The sequence below is a fragment of the Gopherus flavomarginatus genome, chromosome 6, assembly GCF_025201925.1.
Source record: "Gopherus flavomarginatus isolate rGopFla2 chromosome 6, rGopFla2.mat.asm, whole genome shotgun sequence".
Taxonomy (NCBI): Eukaryota; Metazoa; Chordata; order Testudines; family Testudinidae; genus Gopherus; species Gopherus flavomarginatus.
This window is the reverse complement of record NC_066622.1, coordinates 111425346-111448748: the sequence shown is the minus strand read 5'-3', so window position 1 is coordinate 111448748 and position 23403 is coordinate 111425346. Positions and strand designations below refer to the sequence as shown.

General features: G+C 37.6%; 1 protein-coding gene across 3 annotated transcripts in view; it reads left to right on the top strand.

Moving 5' to 3' along the window:
• Positions 1-23403, top strand: part of INPP5A (inositol polyphosphate-5-phosphatase A) — a 422955-nt gene that overhangs the window by 289168 nt on the left and 110384 nt on the right. For all 3 annotated transcript variants that reach the window (XM_050959547.1, XM_050959548.1, XM_050959549.1), the window contains exons 7-8: positions 939-991; positions 8467-8586. In XM_050959547.1, the coding sequence (XP_050815504.1) occupies positions 939-991; positions 8467-8586 (173 nt within the window). The remainder of the gene's footprint in view (positions 1-938; positions 992-8466; positions 8587-23403) is intronic.

The following is a 23403-nucleotide window of genomic DNA, read 5'->3' as shown; positions in this document are numbered from 1 at the left end:
CATGAGAGGCCAGAAGTGTGATTACTTCCATTCTAAAGGATGCTGTACTATGGTTAATAGTTATTTATTATGATATAGTTATAAGTAGTTGCAGTCTTTTGCCACAAAATCATAGGCATCCTCATTTAAGTATATCTGGGGCAATAAATAGTCCAGCATCACAGTCACTGTAGCTGTATATAAATGGGATCCAATATAATGGCTTCTTTAATTTAATTTAATTTAATTTAATTTAAATTATTTTTTTCTTTTGGTAGCGAAATTTAGGACCACGGCTGAAAGTATTCTTTTGCTATGCCAGCAGTATTATACCTTGGCAGTACTGATTTGTATCTTACAGAGGATGTTGCTGTTTTGATAAATGTATTATTACACTCTCATTTAAATTCACTTTAACTTTTATAGAATTATTAGATAGGCAGAATCTGCAGAAAAAGTACAGCTTTCTAATGTCCCATTCATTTAAATTCATTGTAAAAGTCCATGATGCAACTTCACAGTTTAGGCAAATTTACAAACAAGTTAAGGCATTTATGCACAATTGATAAGAATTGGGTGTTTTTTTCTGGTATGTATTCAAAGTAATTTTATTTTTCTTCTGAAAGTACAAATGTAACAATCATTTCCCTGTTAGTACTCACTTATGTAAAAGTGACTAGGTTTATTTAAGTAGTTTTTATTTCAAGTTTATTGTTAGACTAGTGAAACGAAGTAAGCAGTGCAATTTGAATCCTTATAGTAGAGAATAATATTTTTATTTTGATCCTATTTGTATAGTTCATAGTGCTCATTACTTAAACATTATATAGGTTGTTCATTTTATGTTCTCAATAAACAATTTAAAAATATTCTCTTGTAAAGTATATTTAACCTCTTCATATACTCCCATCAATCCTTCATTTAAGCTTACTGATTTAAATTGCTTATTTATTTTTCAGTGTAAATGGTCCAGAAAAGGCTTCATTCGCACAAGATGGTGTATTACTGATTGGTATGTTGCATCCTATTAAAGTTATTTATGATTGTCTTTATTTCATGTATATTTTCTATGAGAAACTTTATGTATATAACCAAATTTATTTGCTACAAAGAAGAGATGACAAATCATGCTTAGCTTTATTATGTGCATAATAGTGCTCAGTAAATTGTAAATGACCAGTGGTAAAACTCATTTTTATAAATGTGATTTTAATATTTGCATATACTTGCTATTAGACTGATCAAGAAAATTATCTGGGAGGCACAGACATCCAAAAAGCTTTGGAAGTATTTATGAAAAAATATACCGTTCTCTATGTACTCATTCAGCTAGCCATTCAGAGCACAAGCCACTGCCCACTTCAGTTGAAAAACTTCCAGTGACTTCATTGGGTGTTGGATCAAGCCCGTATACATCAGTTCCCGCTACATATTTGTGCACTGAAACACATTTGCAATGAGCAATTGTTCTTTATTTGCAGAATTTAGGTCTGCCTTACTATTTTGGGCCCAGATTGTAGTTCATCCTATGCTGGCCAAATATTTAAAAACTTGGAATCATAAATATTCAGTTTGCTATTATCTGTAGGGTTACATTTTTAGTTAGTATATGTGAGATGGGATAGTGCCTCCATAAAAAATCAAAGGGAATTTGGAGGTTTATCCCTCATAGATGTCTCCTGTTTTCAATAAATTTTTGTTGCACAGGTCTTTAAATATAAATATATTCCATTAAAATGGTGAATATTTAAGATATTTAGCAATCCTTTCCTTTTAAGAGTGCTCAGGAAAGTGTGAGTTTGTAGTGTAAACCTGAGATGAATTAGTAATTTATGCTAAAATAATGTTACTTAGAAAATAATGTAAACAGTTAGAAAACTAAGTGCAACGTAGTAAGAAAAGCTGTTCGAAAGTTCAGTGTGGACAAAAGGATCTGAACCTAATATCAATAATTTGAAGGAAAATATTTTGTGATCTGTTTGAAAAGTTTGTGACACTGACTGTACTTGACTATCAATTGTGTGTATTACATCATGAGATTACCAAACCCACTTGAATTGTGTCTGATGATAGGCTTATAAGAGAGAAGGTCATGTGGACTAACGTTCACTCTTATGTTAGTTTTGCATTATTTCTTAACTTATCAATAGTTTTTAAAGCCCAGCATTATTGTGTAGAGTGGCTGAGAATGGGTCATGTATCTCTGTGACCTAAACTTCAGTGCAGACTGACTCTGATGTTGTGGTACATTTAAGAGACAAAGCCTCTATATTTGGCTTATTTCATATTATTTATTTATTTTGGAGTATATTTCTTTATTTGTCTTTTAAAATTTAAAAAGAGTGTAAGGGACAAAAATTGGGAAGAAAAAAAACTGGAAAAATTGGTTAAATTTCACCTTCGTTTATCCAGGAATGAATGGTTGGCTCAAAAAGAGACAAGCTCTATCTCTCAAGAACACCAGATATATGTTTCTTATTCTTCACGCTGTTGGTAAACTGCTGCTGTTGATATGGCAGATTTCAGGGGAAATTAATGGTTGTTTCTGATATAATTTTGGGTAACTAGAATGGAAGATCTTGTTCTAAATAGCAAAGGCATCCATTAGATTCTAAAAAAACAAACAAAAAAAAAGGCAGAGTAAATAATAATGTATTGTGTCATCAAGAAAGCATGAATATGGGACCCTCAAATAAGTTGAGGCATGGTGGCTGAGTGGTTAAAATACTCATTATAATCTCCGAAGCTGTGGGTTTGAGTCCTGCTCAATCTCACACTGAAAGGGTACCTCATGTTCGCCCAACTGCAAAGTGGGTACCTGATCCACAGAAGTGAGAAGTCAAATGTATTGACTATGGAAACTGATGTGCCTTAAACTGCATCAGCCTGATGAGCCATCTGCACCTTGAACCTTTTTTTTTTTTTTTACAACCAAATAATGTCCAAGATCATTACAATATGACATATAAAACCGTTTTCTGAGAAGAAGCTGTACCACCTATTAACTCTGTTTCTATTGGTCATCTGCAGTTGACTATTAGACGTTTCTTTGGTAGATGGTTTATCTCCTTTTTTAGTTGGTTGCATTAATATTGTTAACTCTTTGGGTGAGATAGAGAACTGGAGCTCTCTGAGATTCTGTGTTCTGAACACATTTGATCCAGATTTAGGACTCTATACAGCAATGTATTTATGCATGTACCTAATTTTAAGCACATGAATAGTCTATTTGAAGTCAAGATTCATGTGCTTAAAGTTAAATATGTGCTAAAGTACCTTGCTGAAATACTTCTCCAAATGAGCAACATTCACAGCAGAGGCATATGCAAGACAAAGGGTTTGTGTAGGTGATATAGATTTTGAAGGTGCATTGGAGTTTTTATAATCACTGAAGCTATTTATTTTGCTTATATGCAAATTATTTTATTAATAATTGCTGATATTGGGATTGCGATCTGATTGTGCCTGTTCACTAAATAATAGGTGATCACAAGAGTAAGAAATTCTGATTTGTTTAAACACATTACTTTTCATAATGATTTATAGAGTTCCTATACCCAAAGGTTTTTAAAACCTTTATAGATTGTACATTTTGAGAAAATGCTAGCTTCTCACACACAGAAAAAATCCTCTGAGCTGGAGACTAACAATTAGTTAACCACAGCCTCAAAGGCCACAGAAGCAAATGAAACTCTGTATTTTGATAGCTAAAACTGCTTCATTATATAAAACCTGGAACTTCATGGCTCCAATTTCTGCTTCTGTGCCACAGCAAACAGTTCCTTCAACAGCTTTGCTCTGAGTAGAGAGACTAAGGATACATCTACCCTGGAGTTAGAAAGAATAATTTCCAGCTTGAGTTGACATACTCATGCTAGCTCTGATTTAGTCAGCGCACTCAAAATAGAAGTGTAGCTGCAGCAGCATGAGCAGCAGGAAGGGCCATCCACCCCATATATGATCCATTTGAGACCCCAGGTATATACTTGGACCAGCTAATCCCTTGCACTGCTTGCACCAACATGGCTACACTTCTGTTTTTAGCACACGACCTCGATCAGAGCTATCACAGGTATGTCTTCTCAAGTTGGAAACCTAACAGCTGTAATGCATATATACCCTTAATCTCCCTACTCAAAGCAAAGCTGTTGAAGCAAATGTTTGCTGCAACACAGAAGCAGAGGCTGGAACTGTGAAGTTCTAGGGTTTGTTCAATGGAAGCAGAATGGGATGCTAATGGTATAAGGTAAAGTGACATTATATTCATTAGAATGTTTCTTAAAATTGGAAGTAAAAATAGAGGGTATAGTGCAATTGACATTGCAAAGGACGTCATATAGACAGGAATATTGCCAAGATATGATGATTGTTGTTCATATTACAACACTGTCCAAAATATTCAAGGTACTGTACAGGCATATAGCAAGAAACAGTCCCTAACCCAAAGAGCTTACATTCTTATGGCAGATATGACAGAGCTACTAAAAGCTGCAATAATAGGGGGAGGGAAAGGAGGATGGGCAGACAAAGATTACATAAACAAGATCAATTGCTAAACAGCCCGTGGAGCCACTGGATGATCGAGATGCTAAAGGAGCACTCAAGGACGATAAAGTCATTGCTGAGAAACTAACTGGATTCTTTGCATCAGTCTTCATGGCTGAGGATATGAGGGAGAGTCCCAAACCTGAGCCATTCTTTTTAGGTAACAAATCTGAGGAACTCTCCGAGATTGAGGTGTCATTAGAGGAGGTTTTGGAACAGATTGATAAACTAAACAGTAATAAGTCACCAGGAGTTCTGAAACTCAAATGTGAAATTTCAGGATTACTGACTGTAGTCTGTAACTCACCTTCTCTACCAAATGACTGGAGGATAGCTAATGTGACGCTAATTTTTTTAAATGGCTCCAGAGGTGATCCCAGCAATTACAAGCCTGACTTCAGTACTGGGCAAACTGGTTGAAATGATAGTAAAGAACAAAATTGTCAGACACATAGATGAACATAATTTGTTGGGAAAGAGTTAACATGGTTTTTGTAAAGGGAAATCATGCCTCACCAATCTACTAAAATTCTTTGAGGGGGTCAACAAGCATGTGGATATAGTGTACTTAGATTTTCAGAAAGCCTTTGACAAGATCCCTCACCAAAGGCTCTTAAGCCGTCTCATGGGAGACGGGGGAGATTCCAGAAAACTGGAAGGGGGAAAATATAGTGCCCATCTATAAAAAGGGAAATAAAAACAACCCAGGAAACTACAGACCAGTTAGTTTAACTTCTGTGCCAGGGAAGATAATGGAGCAGATAATCAAAGAAATCATCTGCAAACACTTGGAAGGTGGTAAGGTGATAGGGAATAGCCAGCATGGATTTGTAAAGAACAAATCGTGTCAAACTAATCTGATAGCGTTCTTTGATAGGATAACGAGCCTTGTGGATAAGGGAGAAGCGGTGGATGTGATATACCTAGACTTTAGTAAGGCATTTGATACAGTCTCGCATGATATTCTTATAGATAAACTAGGAAAGTACAATTTAGATGGGGCTACTATAAGGTGGGTGCATAACTGGCTGGATAACCGTACTCAGAGAGTAGTTGTTAATGGCTCCCAATCCTGCTGGAAAGGTATAACAAGTGGGGTTCTGCAGGGGTCTGTTTTGGGACTGGTTCTGTTCAATATCTTCGTCAACGATTTAGATGTTGGCATAGAAAGTATGCTTATTAAGTTTGCGGACGATACCAAACTGGGAGGGATTGCAACTGCTTTGGAGGACAGGGTCAAAATTCAAAATGATCTGGACAAATTGGAGAAATGGTCTGAGGTAAACAGGATGAAGTTCAATAAAGATAAATGCGAAGTGCTCCACTTAGGAAGGAACAATCAGTTTCACACATACAGAATGGGAAGAGACTGTCTAGGAAGGAGTATGGCAGAAAGAGATCTAGGGGTCATAGTAGACCACAAGCTTAATATGAGTCAACAGTGTGATACTGTTGCAAAAAAAGCAAACGTGATTCTGGGATGCATTAACAGGTGTGTTGTAAACAAGACACGAGAAGTCATTCTTCCGCTTTACTCTGCGCTGGTTAGGCCTCAGCTGGAGTATTGTGTCCAGTTCTGGGCACCGCATTTCAAGAAAGATGTGGAGAAATTGGAGAGGGTCCAGAGAAGAGCAACAAGAATGATTAAAGGTCTTGAGAACATGACCTATGAAGGAAGGCTGAAGGAATTGGGTTTGTTTAGTTTGGAAAAGAGAAGACTGAGAGGGGACATAATAGCAGTTTTCAGGTATCTAAAAGGGTGTCATCAGGAGGAGGGAGAAAACTTGTTCACCTTAGCCTCCAATGATAGAACAAGAAGCAATGGGCTTAAACTGCAGCAAGGGAGATTTAGGTTGGACATTAGGAAAAAGTTCCTAACTGTCAGGATAGTTAAACACTGGAATAGATTGCCTAGGGAAGTTGTGGAATCTCCATCTCTGGAGATATTTAAGAGTAGGTTAAGTAAATGTCTGTTAGGGATGGTCTAGACAGTATTTGGTCCTGCCATGAGGGCAGGGGACTGGACTCGATGACCTGTCGAGGTCCCTTCCAGTCCTAGAGTCTATGAGTCTATGAGTCTATAAGCAACGTAAGCTTTCATAGGATAAGAGGGAAGGTCCTCTCATGGATTGGTAACTGGTTAAAAGATAGGAAACAAAGGGTAGGAATAAATGGCCAGTTTTCAGAATGGAGAGGGGTAAATAGTGGTGTTTCTGTACTGGGCCAAGTCCTTTTCAGTATATTCATAAATGATTGGGAAAAAGGGGTAAACAATGAGGTGGCAAATTTTGCAGATGATACAAAATTGCTCAAGATAGTTAAGTTCCAGGCAGACTGTGAAGAGCTATAAAAGGATCTCTCAAAACTGGGTGACTGGGCAACAAAATGGCAGATGAAATTCAGTGTTGATAAATGCAAAGTAATGCACATTGGAAAACATAATCCCAACTATACATATAAAATGATAGGGTCTAAATTGGCTGTTACCATTTAAGAAAGAGATCTTGGAGTCATTGTGGATAGTTCTCTGAAAACATCCACTTAATGTCAGCTGCAGTCAAAAAGTAAACAGAATGTTGGGAATCATTAAGAAAGGGATAGATAATAAGACAGAAAATATCAGTTTGCCTCTATATAAATCCATGGTATGTCCCCATCTTGAATACTGCCTGCAGATTTCGTTGCCCCCTCTCAAAAAGATATATTGGAATTGGAAAAGGTTCAGAAAAGGGTAACAAAAATGATTACGGGTATGGAACAGCTGCCATGTGAGGACAGATTAATAAGATTGGGACTTTTCAGCTTGGAAAAAAGATGACTAAGGAGGGATATGATAGAGGTCTGTAAAATCATGACTGGTGTGGAGAAAATAAAGAAGGAAGCGTTATTTACTCCTTCTCAGAACACACAAACTAGGGGTCACCAAATGAAAATAATGGACAGCAGGTTTAAAACAAACAAAAGGAAGTATTTTTTCACATAACACACAGTCAACCTGTGGAATCCTAATAAGATTAAAAAAAATTAGATAAATTCATGGAGGATAGGTCCATCAATGACTGTTAGCCAGAGTGTGCACGGATGGTGTCCCTAGCCTCTGTTTGCAGAAGCTGGGAATGGGCAACGGGATGGATCACTTGATGATTTCCTGATCCGTTTATTCCCTCTGGGGCACCTGGCATTGGCCACTGTTGGAAGACAGGATACTGGGCTAGATGGACCTTTAGTCTGACCCAGTATGGCTATTCTTATGTTCTTATTTAGTTGTTATGTATAGAGCTGGTAAGAGAAAGGTAATTCCATTTTGCAGAGGATTTTAATATTTCCAGATTTGGTTTCATTCCAATGAGGAGCAAAACCAAAAAAGTCAAAATTCTCTGTGAAAGGGAATGGAACACCAGCTCTGAGGCTGTCTGCCTGGAAGGCTGCCCTGGCACTGCAGACCCTGGAAGTCCTGGGGTTCCTGGTAGCCCACTGGGTGGGCAGGCAGGTGTACCGGCAGGAAGTCAGATAGGTTCCATCGGATCTTCAGTGAAATCAAACCATTTCCACAAAATGTTTCAATCTCTAAAACACTGTTTCATCTGAATTTTTCCAACCAGCTCTAGTTATGCATATGTTGTGTTACAGTTTGTCTAGTTTGCACAAAAATCCCTACCCCTCTCTCTGAGCTGTAATTGATCTCAATCTTTCTATTTTTGTATGATACATAAACTTTAAACAGAAGCCTAGCTGAAACCTTAACTATGGATCAGATTGGTGCTACTCTCCATGGCAATTTCTACTATGATAACATAACTTTGCACTGTGTGGATGAGTAAATGTAAGTTGCCGTAGCAGTGAATATACAATGTTGTGCTATGATGTTAAATGCTCCGCTGCTTGCTACTAATGTTTTTTCTTTTATTCTGAGTCATTTTATTTGTTTTTCCTTTGTCATAGTGCCTTTGACTTGGTAAACATTCATCTTTTCCATGATGCTTCCAATTTAATTGCTTGGGAAACAAGCCCATCGGTTTACTCAGGAATACGACATAAAGCTCTTGGTTATGTACTTGATAGGTATGTATTAGACTCAATTAGTCTCTCTCATCCTCCTCTTCCCTTAGTAATTTATAAAAGCTATGATAAAATTTACTTTCTAGTCATACTGAGATTTTTTATTCCATTGTCCAATAACAGTCGTGCACAGTATATTGTTTATAGCATTTTCCTCCACTTGCAAAACTTGTACTAATACAGATTAAAACAATACACTTTTTAAAAGAGTTGAGAATGTTTTCACATGGATCTGATTAGAGGTCAATTTGTGATGCTGATTATTTTAAAAGAAATTGAAAAGACTGGGGAATTTCTATGGACTTTCTATAGCCTTTTGTAGCCTAGGGAAAAAAGTGTATTTTTAAAATGTGTTAGCACATCTTAAGGGTACACCTTTTTCCCCATAGTCTACACAGGGGCTAAGTTAAAACAAGTAGTGTTGATGTTCAAATGTGTGTTTAATGCAAGGTATGTTGAGATTAACACAGGCAGTGTACACTAAACATCTCATCTCTTTGTAAAAGAGAATGTATTATTTGTACAGAGCTGCCACCGCTATTGATAGCACCATGGTCTATCAAAGTGCTAACAAAGTAAACTGAGTCCAGTGGGCAGTGCACTGTCAAAATATGCTAAAGAACTTTTGATAATCCTCTTTAGCAGTTATGGATCCATGATAAAGGCAGCCATTAAGAAAAGATGATTTATGTATGGGCATACATGTAGTGGCAATGTATAGGCAGAAAGGAAGTATGTTTATACAGCAGTAGCCTGAACTGTCACATCTAATGATTCTTCTGGAAGATTTGAATGTTTCTTTTATGAAGTATTGATTGACTTCATGTTTCCCAGAGAAATAGAGCCTAAAAATTTCTCTTTAAAGAAGTCTTCATATGCAATGTTATCTATGACATAATGGTGATACAATAGATATAATTAACTTTTTAGGAATCTCTCTAACAGTTACATGTAAGTTAGAAATAATTTGATATCAGGAGTGAATAGGTTCATTCATAACATGGTTCTTTTCGTGCAGTTCTTTATCTTTTCCTTTCTTATCTAAACGTTGAAATTTTCTCCTCTTAAAACACACATGCATGCTTTCTGTGACATTGCTAGTAGTTACATCTCCCTGCTTCTCAACAGATTACCATCACTTTGCACTCAACCTTCCCTCCTTTGTTCCTTGCAAGACACCTCCCTTCCACTCTCTCACACACACTCTCCCCAGACTTTGCCCCCTCACCCTCACACACACAGTCATCTGGCACCAGTGTGGCCTTCTTTTTTTCTCTGGGCAGGAAAAAAGTGCATTCTAATAAATGTTAATTAACATGTTTAAAATCCTAATGCAGACAAGCCAAGTTGTAATTGTAACGCACATACGTTAGCTGGTTGAGGACCCTATGGTTTGCCTCAACCAGATAACTATGTTAAAACTACAATTTGCCTTGAATCATTAGCACATTTGCTAACATATTCAAATCCTAAAAACAGACCATGTCTCCTAGTGAAGATACCATGTAGATACCATGACATGCTGCTTTCTGTACTCCTCCTTCTAAGCCCCCATGTTTCCCAAGTTCTCTCTCTACAAATCCTAGTGTAATCCACACACCTTCTGGGTGTGGTATCCTGTCCCTAGTGGCACCGGGACTACTTAGAGAGAATGAGTTAAATGAGTCTGCTCATCAGCCTTAGCTAAGAGCCAGTTGGCTTTTGGCTCATACAGTAGAGGCTCATGCACTAAGCTCCAGCGGTCCCCAGTTCAGTCCTGCCCACGGTGTTACATTAGCACCTCACATCTCTCTTCACTTCTCCATAAAAGGCTTCTATCAATTTCCCACTCCCCTCTAGCCTCCAGATGATTCCTTCCCTGGAAGCCTCTGCCTTGGTTAATATTACTGCAGAGCTAAGAGCTATGACTAAGGCCCTACCAAATTTACGGTATCATAATCTAGTCCCAGATTTGGACCTTAGCGTCCAAAATATGGGGGTTAGCATGAAAACCTCCAAGCTTAGTTACCAGCTTGGACCTGGTAAAGCTGCCACCACCCAAAAAATTAGAGTGTTTTGGGGCACTCTGGTCCCCCCAAAAACCTTCCGTGGGGACCCCAAGACCCAAATCCCTTGAGTCTCACAAGAAAGGGAAATAAACCTTTTCCCTTCCCCCCTCCAGGTGTTCCTGGAGAGATACACAGAAGCAAACTCCGTGAATCTAAACAGAGAGATTCCACCCTCCCCGTTTCCAGCCTTGGAAAACAGAAGTACCGAGAGCTAATCTCTCTTCCCCCCTCACCCAGAGGGAATGCAAAGTCAGGCTAGTAAATCTAACACACACAGATTTCCCCCTGACTTCTTCCTCCCACCAATTCCCTGGTGAGCACAGACTCAATTCCCTGGAGTTCCCCACTAAAGAAAATCTCCAACAGGTCTTAAAAAGAAAGCTTTATGTAAAAAGAAAGAAAAATACATAAAAATGGTCTCTCTGTATTAAGGTGACAAATACAGGGTCAATTTCTTAAAAGAAATATGAATAAACAGCCTTATTCAAAAAGAATACAATTTAACACATTCCAGCAACTACACACGTGTAAATACAAAAAAAAACATATAAATCACTATCTGACCTTTTGTACTTACAACTGGGAAACAGAAGATTAGAAAGGCAGGAGACAGAAAAAATCACTTCTCATAGCCGAGAGAGTACAGGCAGAAGACAAAGAACTCAGACACAAACTTCCCTCCACCCAGACCTGAAAAAGTCTGGTTTCCTGATTGGTCCTCTGGTCAGGTGTTTCAGATTACTTCTTTCCAGGTGAAAGAGACGTTAACCCTTAGCTATCTGTTTATGACATACGGCTATGAAAAATGCATCATGGACCATGAAATCTGATCTTTTGTGTAATTTTACGCTATACAATACAGATGTCACGGGGAAGACCAGAGTTTATCAAACTGGGGGTCCCGACCCAAAAGGGAGCTGCGGTGGGGGTTACATGGTTATTGAAGGAGGGCCGCAGTAGTGCCACCCTTGCTTCTGCACTGCCTTCAGAGCTGGCTAGCCAGAGAGCGGCAGCTGCTGGCCAAGTGCCCAGCTCTGAAGGCAGCACCCTGCCAGCAGCAATGCAGAAGTAAGAGTGGCAATACCATATCATGCCACCCTTAGAGCTGGATTCTCAGCCAGCAGCCACTGCTCTAGAGCTGCCCAGCTCTGGAGGCAGCGCCGCCACCAGCAGTAGTGCAGAAATAAAGGTGGCGATACTGCAACCCTCCTACAATAACGTTGCGATCTCCACAACAGCCACCTTTTGGGTCAGGACCTCTACAGTTACACCACTGTGAAATTTCAGATTTAAACATCTGAACTCATTTCAATTCATCTGAACTCATGAAATTTATGATTTTAAAAATGCTATGACCGTGAAATTGGCCAAAACGAACTGTGAATTTGGTAGGGCCCTAACTATGATGGCCTCTCTGCATTTAAATATAGCATGGTCTGGGGCTCCTCCTGTCAGGGGTGCCAAGGTGCAATATATGCCACCAAGAATGAGCTTTTCAGTAAGAGATATCCAAGACCAGTGAAGAAACTGTCACAGCCACATCTTTTCAGAAAAGGTTGAGTGAGTTAACTTTATTTATTTGAGCCTTAACATAGTGCTGATCAGCCTAAGAGTGGTGCTATATGGGAAATCCAAGTTCAGACTGGCAGGTACTAAGAGTGGCTTGTGCATCCCACCCCCAAGCCATTGCTTTGAGCAGCATTGGGTGGGTAGCCTCATAAGGAGCACTTTGGGGGGTGGGGGAGGAAGCAAGGGCGTCAGATGAGCAAGGGAGAAGGGGTAAATGAGTACAAATATGGGAGGATCTTTAAAAATCCACATTCCTCCACCCTAACAAAGGTTAGGCTGTGCTCAACGGTTGGTCTGAGATTAAGGGTGACTTATGGTCAATGAACCAGCTCCTCTCTCCATCATTTACACACAATGTTCCCTTTTGCATTGAGATACTGCATACAATATCATCCTCTGTGAGGAATTCTCTACAAAAGAATAATAGTTTATTTTGCTGATTGTTTCCTGTAGAAAATGAAGAGGAAATAGAACCTAATTTAGATATGCAGCATAAAATACCTTGTTCGTATGTAGACAGTATTGTGCTTTTTCCTATTTTTAGATTTTCATTGAAAGATTGTAAAGTGTAGAATTAGGTATAGATACTTTCTTCTTTAGAAAAGATAGTAGCCAAAGCCTTATCTCTCTGCTTATGTCTCCAGGATAATTTTAATTTAGCTAAAAACTGGCCCATCTATTTAATGAAAGATTTAGCTTTTCTCCACTGTGTACACAACCTGCTTTTCCACTATACACCAGTAGGGGGTAGGTAGGAAATGCTTTAACATTTAGTGTGTCGTTCTCACTTTTGGGAGGGCTGGATAAGAGAAATCATTATTCTGATGCCATTTCTATCAGAGTAAAGCGGTTAATACATTTTTTTTAAATCATGAACTTTTTTGATGTGATGTAAATAGGTTGGCTGTGTAAGTTTATAAGAGATACTTTGAATTAATGAACTAAGCTTCAGTGATTTCTAGATCTGTTTGGAAGTGCTTTTAGCCAAAAAATGATATATATTGTTACAGAACCCCAACAGATAAGATAATTATTCCTTTGCTTTGCTTTATTTTATTTTCTGTTCCTCTTCTCTTTTGTTCTGTATTAAGGAACCTAAACAGATCTATCTGTATTATTTATTGCTTGCTTGCTTGCCACAGCATGCTATGTGCTTCATTTAGCTAATTTTGGCTTTGGACCTCCCACGATGCCCTGGCAAGGGTAAGGAAATCAGACTGTAGTACTAGTGTTTACTGTGGGTCAAAGATGTCATGATGGTATATCATTAAAATGTGACATTGCCAAAAACTGCCCTAACTCCCCTGTCTTTAGAAAAGAAACCTTCAATTTTTGGTTGCACTACTACTGTGGGTTTGCATTCACATGAATTGCTCATTTTGAGAGAGCAGCCAGCCGCAGATCCGGACCTCCATAGTGAAATGATGGGCTGACTAGCACAAAAGAGGAGTTCTGTAAGAGCAGTGAATAATGGGAAACCCCTTTCATGGGCACTGCTAACCTTTTGGCAGCCACCAGCAAACTCTATTCTGATCTGCTGATTGGGGAGGACAATACACTGAAGCTCACTTTGAATGAATGCTACCACCAACAGTGTCCCCATTCAGAAGGTTTTGGGAACCATCTTTGACCATTGTCTGCCATCACTCCTTCAGACAGTAGGAAAAGGAAAAGTAAGAACATCTATAGGGGGAAAAGTACTTCTTTTCTTGGCTTTAATCTCTCTTTAAAGCTTCATAGATCTACATTTCCAGCTGAGCTACAGGAGCTATGCAGTGTCAGATAAACATAGAAGAGAGTTTTCAAGCCAGGCCTTTAAATCCCCTTATCTGCATGAACTAATAATGCAGATTTAGTGCTGTTAAAAACAGAGGCTGATAAGTATTTTCCTCTAAAGCCTTTAAACTGCTAAAGAGCATTTAACTGCAATGCAGTTTAGATTCAGTGAACAATACTGAGAAGGAAAACAGTTTAATGAGCTAAACCTTTAGTGAATGAGAAACACCTTCTCACAGTCGATGTAAGTCACTGTGGGAGTAAGTGAACCACAGTTCTGTCCTCTGTGTGCATCTGCATTTCTGTGAATATCTTCATAAACATTAACTAATTGAAACCTCGTTAATGTGGGGTTCAAATGACCACATGATTCTCTTATGCAAGAATTAAAAGCGATTCGAGTAAAATTTAAGTAAATTATTTTAACGTTACAAAAGTCTTGTTAACCACATATAATATTTTATGCCAAAGCTTTAGTATATAGGCATGAAGCTTCTCAAATATCTTTAAATTAACCTTTTTAAAAATGATAGTTGATGTTAGAGGTATCTAGAAATGTTTGTGTAATTATGTAGTAATTCCAAATAACATTTTTGAATGCAAATATTTAATCTAATAATATTGGAATATAAACAGCTTATTTTGGTTTTAAAAAACAAAAAATGGAGGCATAAGAATAATGTGGTGAGGAGAATGTGCAAAGGGCAACTGGAGTATGTGTGTAATGTGTCATTTTATTTTTTTACCTTTATAATTCAGTGACCGTGAAGAAGGCAGAATTATCATGGACTTTTTGTTGTAGACTATATATAGATAAATCCTTTTCTCAGCGTTTGCAGGAATCCAGTCTAACTACTTGGAAGTCAATGGTGTTACTCTGGATTTACACTGATATAACAGAGACTGAATTTACTCCATCTGCTTCAGAAGTGAACATCTGAAAGCTGCTTCCCTTCCCATATTGGATAATGTACTTGCCTAATCCTGCCCCTATCTTCGCCAGAATTGCATCTTCATAACTTCTAAATTTGGGGAATTAAGTACATATGTAAAATAGGGAGAGAAACATGTGGTTAACAGTGTAGATCACAGACTTCATGCACATGCTTCACGTCATGCCTACATAAATGTTTTATTTACAAATTTAGTCTTTTTTTGTATGCATGAAATTAGACTACTTTTGAGCCAAATCCTACAGCCCTGACTCAGGCAAAATATCTATCAACTTCAATAGGATTGTTGCCTGACTAAGGACTACAAGAGGGTGTTCTTTATGAGTATCATATGAGAGTTAAATAAGAATCAGGATGTTATATAGTAACTTGATGCTGTCGTTCTTGATGTGCCAAGGTTTGAAACTTCCTGAAATTATCCAGACCATTCAGATCCATGAAATGAGCTTTTTTTAAGAAAGTGACAGTGCTCTTCTGTTTTCCTTTTGAAATGTTGCCTGGCCTAGTTCAACAGAAACATTTTTACATTACAACTGTGAAATCTTGGCATAAAGCACCCCTTTGTGCCCTTCATTATTTTCTCACAAATATAGTCCATTGTCACATAGCTGAAGTTAATTTGATCAACATTGGGACATTTAACTTTTATGTCCGTTCAAAGGAGCTGTTTCATGCTCATTTTGGGTATTCAAAAGAAATGATTGCCAGAAAAATAATGTTACTATTAACAATTCAGAGCAATTAGTTTCCCAGGGAGAGGTGATGTGATGCACAGGCTTCACACAACTATTCTTTGTCATTTTATGGATGCTCATCAGTCAACTGTCACATCTTCTCAAAGACCCCTCCAATCTAAATGTTTCTCTTTGGGCTTTTCCCAGAACTAACAGCTGAATGAGGAAAAGAAAAGCCACTTCGTTTCTAGGCAAAGGAAAACTTCATTCTAAAGATCTGGGTCATTTGAGAAAATTCTAGGAGTAGCCCACATCATTTTCCCCCTGTTTTATTCCATCCATCCCGTTTTTACAATACGTGAATATTCCAACTGCAACCATGGTATTTTCAAGTTGATAAGGAAATTTGTGATGTACCCAAATAGAATGTAGTCCCAAAGCAAATAAGCCTTCCGTTGAAATATCTTCTAACCAAGGTTTAACATCCAATGTCACATTCAGAAAAAGCAACTTTTCATTAAACACATTGGGTCCATCTCATTAATATTCAGTCTCTTCTGCCTCCCGCTCTTTAAAGTAGGGTTAAGTGCTCTCAAAATTAGTGTGTTTGTATAATATGTTCCACAAAGAATAAATCCAGCAAAATTATCTTGTTACTTTCAACCTGTCAGATAAAGTCAAAGGCTGGGGGCTATTTCCTCTTGTTTTTCCACTGGCTCAGCCTTTTACATATCTGACACCATCAGTCAGAAAATTAACTAATTAGTATTGCTTAGATAACATGAATTTAAATTGGGTAGTATTTTTAGGGGGGGGGTTGCATATTTATTACATAATTTTACAAAGTTATTTTTTCAAATGGTAAACATTCATTTATATTTTTAAGAATATATTCTGATCAGTGGCATGTGTTTGTATAGTTGATGAAGCATGAGATTTTAAAATTTAGGGAAACATTCTTTGGCATTCCCAGATCATACAGATTTGTTTTCACCACTGAGTCATCTTATTTATTTATTATCAGTGTTTTCTACATATGTGGTGGAGGACTGACTTAGTGGCTCCTTTATCTCCCACAGCCACAGAGCAATGCTTCCAGGCTGAGGTCATTTGAAGGGTAATGGTGGCAAGCTTCTGCCACATCTTATACCCACCCTGTGAATAAAAAAAAAAAAACTTCAGTGTTTCTATTTGGAGAGACAGAGGTGGCAGTAGTGTTATTTAATCTTCTTCTTGTAATGTTGGTTACCTAACTAGGACATGCAATGCCTATCCTCTGATCACTTCTAATTGTATCACAAAAAGGCAAAAGTATGATTTGCATTTCTAACTTTCATGAGGTAGTAGAACAAAATCCCATGCTGGAATATTCTGCAGGCCATTTTATGGCCCAGTTTCCGGGTATGTTTTTTATTAAATGGTCACAGTGTTTTGTTTTTGTTTTGTTTTACCCAGTCCTTTAATATATTATAGGGTAGCTATACTTACTATGTGTATTAAGACATACAGTAGTATGAGTCTATTCTCTATCAATGAGTAAGAATAAAGATTATTAACACTGTGAGTTTCACAAATTATTTGGAAGAGTTTTAATCTCCCATGACATAACAGGGAAGTATTTAAAAAAAAAAAGTTTCTCGAATTTCTTGATCCATATGTGTTGTTTTACATCTGATGAAGAGCAGGAGAATTTCCTTATAACTTAACCTCAGTGTAATAGAATTGTGTTCTACTGTAGTAAAATTGACAAGTACTTACATCATTATACATGGCTGCTATTACATTAGGTGAACGTCAGTGTCAGGTAAGATCATGGTTTTGTCAATATAATGAAAATACCAGTCAAACTAGAAAAAGTCACAGTTTTCTAGCTCTAAAAATTGATTTTTATTGCTCTTCTTGTAATGCTTTCTTTGGATTAATATTTATTATTGATGTGGTCTTTGTTTTAATCTTAATAGCTACTGACATGGTAATTAATTAAAAAATAGAACATTTTTTGCCCAAATGGCACTATATTGAAATTAAAAGTGAACATCACATATTAGTTAAACAGCCCTGGCAAATGCCTTGAGTATTAAGATGATTGCCTTAGCTTCTTGACAACTCCTTTCATCTTGTTGTTTTCTGCTTGACCTTTAGAGATGTTTTGATATTATTAATAGGTTTTAGCTATTATATCAAAAAGAGTAGGGCACAGAGATATGATAATGTTCAGCTTTTTAATGACAATATTACAACATTTTTAGACATGCCATTGAAAGCACTTATATTAGGTCTGTTTAGGTACACTTAGACTGTCACCAGTTAACGTTTCTTAAAATAATTATTATTTCTTGACTCTAGAAATCTAGTCCTTTTTTGTGGATTCCTATAGAAAAAAATTTAAGGAAGAGGTGGCCAATGTAAGTACGAGGCTGAAATTTTTTTGTAAAAAAAAAAGTAAAGGTGGGATTGATGGGAATAGGAGCCTAAAGGCCACATATCTGGCGCTGTGTTAGCCAAACCTTAATTGTCTCTGGTGGCTCAACCTTCAGTGTCCTGGTCAGGCTGTGATAGTGTAACAGAGATTTCACTGTAGTTGTTCCTTTGCTTTCCACCAGAAGTCACTATAGGAGTTGTTATTAGGACTCACTGGAATTTCAAGATAAATAGAAGTGAAACGTATGTAATTTAATGCTCCGTTACTGTTTTCTCTTTAATCTGATTGGGAACCTGTATCTGATTGTTAAATACTTATCAGTGGTTCTGTCTCCTATCCAGTAACCTTTCTGTGACCTTCACTCTAACACTACTCTGTGACTCCCTTTCTAGTTGCTGTGAACAGTGGGGCTTCAGTGTCTTGCATTGCACATAGCAAGTATGCAAACTTCCCTATTGTTTCAACCTCTGCAATGCTTTCTGAACACTTCAGTGATCAGATTAAATGTGAAAAGGTTTTACCCCAGCATGCACAGACATACTTCAGCATTATTTTAGTAGATTCAAATTGAAATAGATCCCTTCTGGTTCAAAGCTCTACTGAGATTAACAGTAAACAAGATGAATGTTTTAACCTAAAAATTGAATACAGCATTTACTCAGTTAGGTTATACTGCTGTCTATCACCCCTGTGCTGCTTATTTCTGGGTTTAAGATCCCTTTTATTATGACACGATGCTATTCAAATATACTTACAACATACCTCTTTATAAACAACTCTATTTATGGACGTTGAGCTGCATTTTATGTCAGATGTCTTACTACAGTCCTCTAATTTCACATGCAAGATGTGCCTTTTAAAATGCTAAAATGGTCACTTTAAATATATTTTGAATTACTTTTATAATTCTGTATTTCTCACTACCTCTGAGTTACCACTATATTAGCAGGTCGGTAGCTTGCTTAATATGCAGACCAAACATTTTGTTACTGATTTCTTTAGTACTATAAGGTACTTTATTGATGCAAAAGCTATTTTGTAACTATTTTTCTAAATATATAATATTTTTAAAAATGTTTTATACGAACTAATTCCTTTACATGTATAATACACACAAAATATAGCAACTCTAGTGAGATTGTTCACTACCTAGAAAAATAGGTAAATGTTAAGGGATATCCACGTTGCCATATTTTTTTTTCTATCCACTTTTTGTTATGATTAAAAATATGCTCATTGAATAACATTTTTGACCCTTGGATTGTTTCTTCCCAAGAAATGTGACAATACCCTTTCATCTCTTCCCCATCCTCAATTCAGCCAGTTTGGCAGAGCTATGGGGGGAAAGGAGGGAGGAAGGTTGTTTTGTTTTGTTACTGTTTTTAAAACAAAACAAAACAAAAACCTCTTTTCAGTAGTGTCAAGCTAGGATAAATTGGCCAGGGGAAGCATGTTTATAGACTGTGTGAGGAACTTTGTCTTTGTGTGGGAATGTTGGTGACACTGTTATGGTTTGCCTGAATGAACTGCGATGACGCTGCTAATAAGGTATCCTGCTGAGTGCCACCGCAGGACTTTCTCAGACCTCCCACTTAATTCTATTCAGCTCCAGCTCAGTGTAGCTAATTTTTCCCATTCCCTCAATTCTTTAGACCCCCTTACAAACAGAAAAGTCAACTTTCACACCGAAGGCAAGATAAGTGCTTTAGGAAATAATCGTGTAAACAGAATGTTACCTTCTGACCTGCTGCCGATACCTTGACTTGGGACAAAACCCGTCAGGCTATTGCATTAGACATGGCTATTAAATGAATAATGCAGCTGATCCTCCTTACAAAGTACCCTGAGAAATGGTTTAGCCAAATCACTCTGCCTCTTGTCACACTGAATTATGTTCAACTGCTTCTCCCACCACCAAATTACTGATATTTAACTGTTTTTTCTCCTCTCCTTTTCAATGACAGTATGTTAGGGATAAGTGTGAAAGTAAAGTGAAAGTCAATAATGTCCTATTATTTTCAGGCCTAACCTGAATGAATTGAGAACACATGTACAGTAGGCCTGATAACTTTATAAATTAGAGTAAATTTTATAAAAGTACTGGTGATCTTCACTAGAATAATGCATATTTTGAGTAACACTCAAAAATAAATCATAAAAGAATTTTAATTGCTTTTGACAATTTTCAATTGCTGATTCAAAAATAAACATGAATAAACTGTTATGTGTGATACTCCATATTATCTTTGATTAATTACATAATTAGACACTTTGAGATTTTCAAAACCACTTATGGCTTTTGGATGCCCAGTTCCCATTCATTTTAATTGCAAGTTCTAATTCCCTGGGCAACTTTAATAATCTCAGCCTTTGTAACTTTACTTGATTAATAATGGTAGCCCACATTTAGGACTTGCTCCTGCAAATATCTATACATATGAGTAACTTTACCTGCCTGCATAAGTGCTTGCAGAATCGAACCCTGAGGATATGTTGACTGCATAGTTGACTCAGGCTCTCACTCAGGTGTGGTCCCTAATTTTATCCCAGCCATGCACACAGCCCTCTGGCTTGAGTTTGCTGGTGCTCTCAGCACAGACAAGTACACTTGTCTGGAGCTATAGGCTAAAGCCTGAGTGCCAACCCACCCACTTTGCAGTGGAGATGTAGGCTAAACCATTTGAGTGCTTTGAGTGCTAATGGTCCTCCAGTGCCTTCCAACCATTCTCTTCCTGTGTCCAACAGACAGAAAAGTTCTCCCACAATTCACTGGGAAAGAATCGTAGAATGGCTCAGCTTACTGCAGTGCCAAAAACCATGATTTATGACCTGGTGACACAAGAATGAGTGCAGCACCGGTGCGGATTGGTCCCTCCATTTTACTTTACCATTAATACAAGACGTGTAGGGCCTTTATATGAAATTAAAAGGTCTATTCATTTGGAATCAGTAAAAGGAAATACTACTTTATATGGCATTTAGTATCTTGTGACTTCAGTGCCTAATGAGGTCATCACTGAGTCCCATACTGTGATTGGACTAAAAGAAGAATGGATAATTGCATTCCCACTAACATTTATAGCTCTGAAAATTTAAAAAATGGAGGGCAATCAGATATTAAGCATAAGCGGATTACACATGTTATTAAGTAAATTAAGAACAAAATTAACTTACAGTTGTGTTCATCATGAGCTTGTATGTACAGTGACCCCTCTTTATAACGTTGAATAAGGTTGACGTTATTAGAAATGTTGTTCTGGTATCTAAAATGAACAGAAGCATAATAGGAATCTATTGTATGATGTTAGTACATACAAAATTCTTTGCACTTAAGAACTGCCTTGTGGAGCAAGAGCAGTGCATTTTTGACCAAATAATTATAGCAGTGAAAGTGTCCCTCTCCCCTGCCCCCAATTCAAAGAAAAAACTTCTCTTTTGTAGAGGGAATTGCTGTAGTCTTTTTTGGAGAGCTTTCTGTGGTCTTTTTATTCAAGGGTTACCACAGACACAACTTAGAACTTGGTGGACTTTAGTTTGCTCTTTTATGTAAAACTGAGGCGGGGGGGGAGAAGACTTTATAATTCTCTGCAGCTGTCACATTTTTGTTCACTAGTCTGCTGTCCCATATCCTGCCATAAACTGCTAAAAAATAAAACTGTACAGAAAGACCTAAAACTTGCAAGAATGTTAGGTTTTTTTGATAATTAGATACAGACAGCAAATAAAACGTACATGAAATAGCACTAGATCCTCCCACTAAGAAACGTTAAATTAATGCTAGTGACATGGGTTGTCTGCTTTCTTTTTACATGATTCAGATTTATCACTCCATTGGGTGATTCATTACAACCTTTTAAAGGATTATTTGATTCATGGCATGTTCAAAGGAAATTGTGATAATGGCAAATACTAAAGTACAATAAAACAAATTCTAAAGCTCTCCTATCTTGTTTGAAAAAACAAAACATCTGCTCTTCCTTGCTTGCTGGGGGCCAAGAAGGTGTTTTCTCATTTCTCCATGTATTTGACACTTAATGAACTGCATAGATTTATAATTGTAACGGCAGAACCAAGAGGAATGGAACATTTTTCAGAGACAGTTCATTCTAGCCTAAACACCTGAATTTTTTTTTTTTTTAGTCCAGACAAAACAATATTGTATACTGAGTTATCATGCATTCTGTTGTAGTCTGATCCCTCAAATGCAGGTGTTGCTTCTTTCATTGACCAATGGAAGAGCAAATAATTTCCTTTACTATCTCTGCCTCTGCCAACTTGGACCCTAATTCTGCAGTCTTAATCAAGAGGAGTAGCTTTTACACCAACAGTTCCATTGATTTTAATTGGGATGACTGACAGGAAAGTAAAGATTTCAGTATTAGGCCCTTGAGGTAGCAAGACTATTGAAGTCTCTTCAGTACATCTATATATTGTAGTTAACCAATTTGAATCCTATTAAAAGTAGGTATGTGGCTATTAATCATTAAAAAAGGCTATAATGCCAACAGGTTCACAGATTCTAGCATCTGTGGAATTTATATGTAGAGTAAGCTTGCATGGAATTCTTAATTACCCTGGTTGGCACCAACATCTAAGGGAATGACCACAAAACTCAGGCTGTGTATACACAGGCATTTAAGCTGAAGCTTTTTGATGCACATCAGGAAACTCTCAGGATCTGGGTCACACCATAGTCTACACACAGAATGCCTGATCCATTTTAGTTGGCATCATGTGAACACACAGCAACACTTTTCCGTGAACTAAGAGTGTCGCATTCTCCAGGGGTATCACATGATTCATTGCTGAGCGGTGTGTGAACTGGGATTATTTTCACTGTGAACTGTGGGAAGTCAGGTTGGTTCACATTTTTAAAAAAAATCCCATATTTCCACTGTCTCTACCCCATTTCTAGGTGGGCTCATGATAGTTTTGAATTGCTGTTGGCCAGCATGGACCCAGCAATGCTCCGTACAGCTATGATGGCAAACATGAATAGGCATGGGCTGCTTGGGCTGTATTATAGCCCTCAAATCCAGATGAATTTGACATTGGACTTTCACACCAACCAGATGATGTAGGAGCAGGAAGATACTATGCAGTGGTGGTATCAGGATAAGGCAGAAGAACAGCAAGACACCAAGCTGTTCCCGGATCACCTACATAGTGTTCAGTGCAATTTCTGAGCCCAGGATATCAGTGTGGGAGCAGATCATTCTGCAGAGCTGGAACAACCAGTAGCAGCAAGAGAACTTCAGGATGGGGAGGGCTACCTTTTTTGAGATCTGTGCAGAACTGACCACAAAACTGCAACGACAACATATAAACAATACAGTCTGCCATCGCCATGGAGAAACAAGTCACCACTGCCATCTGGA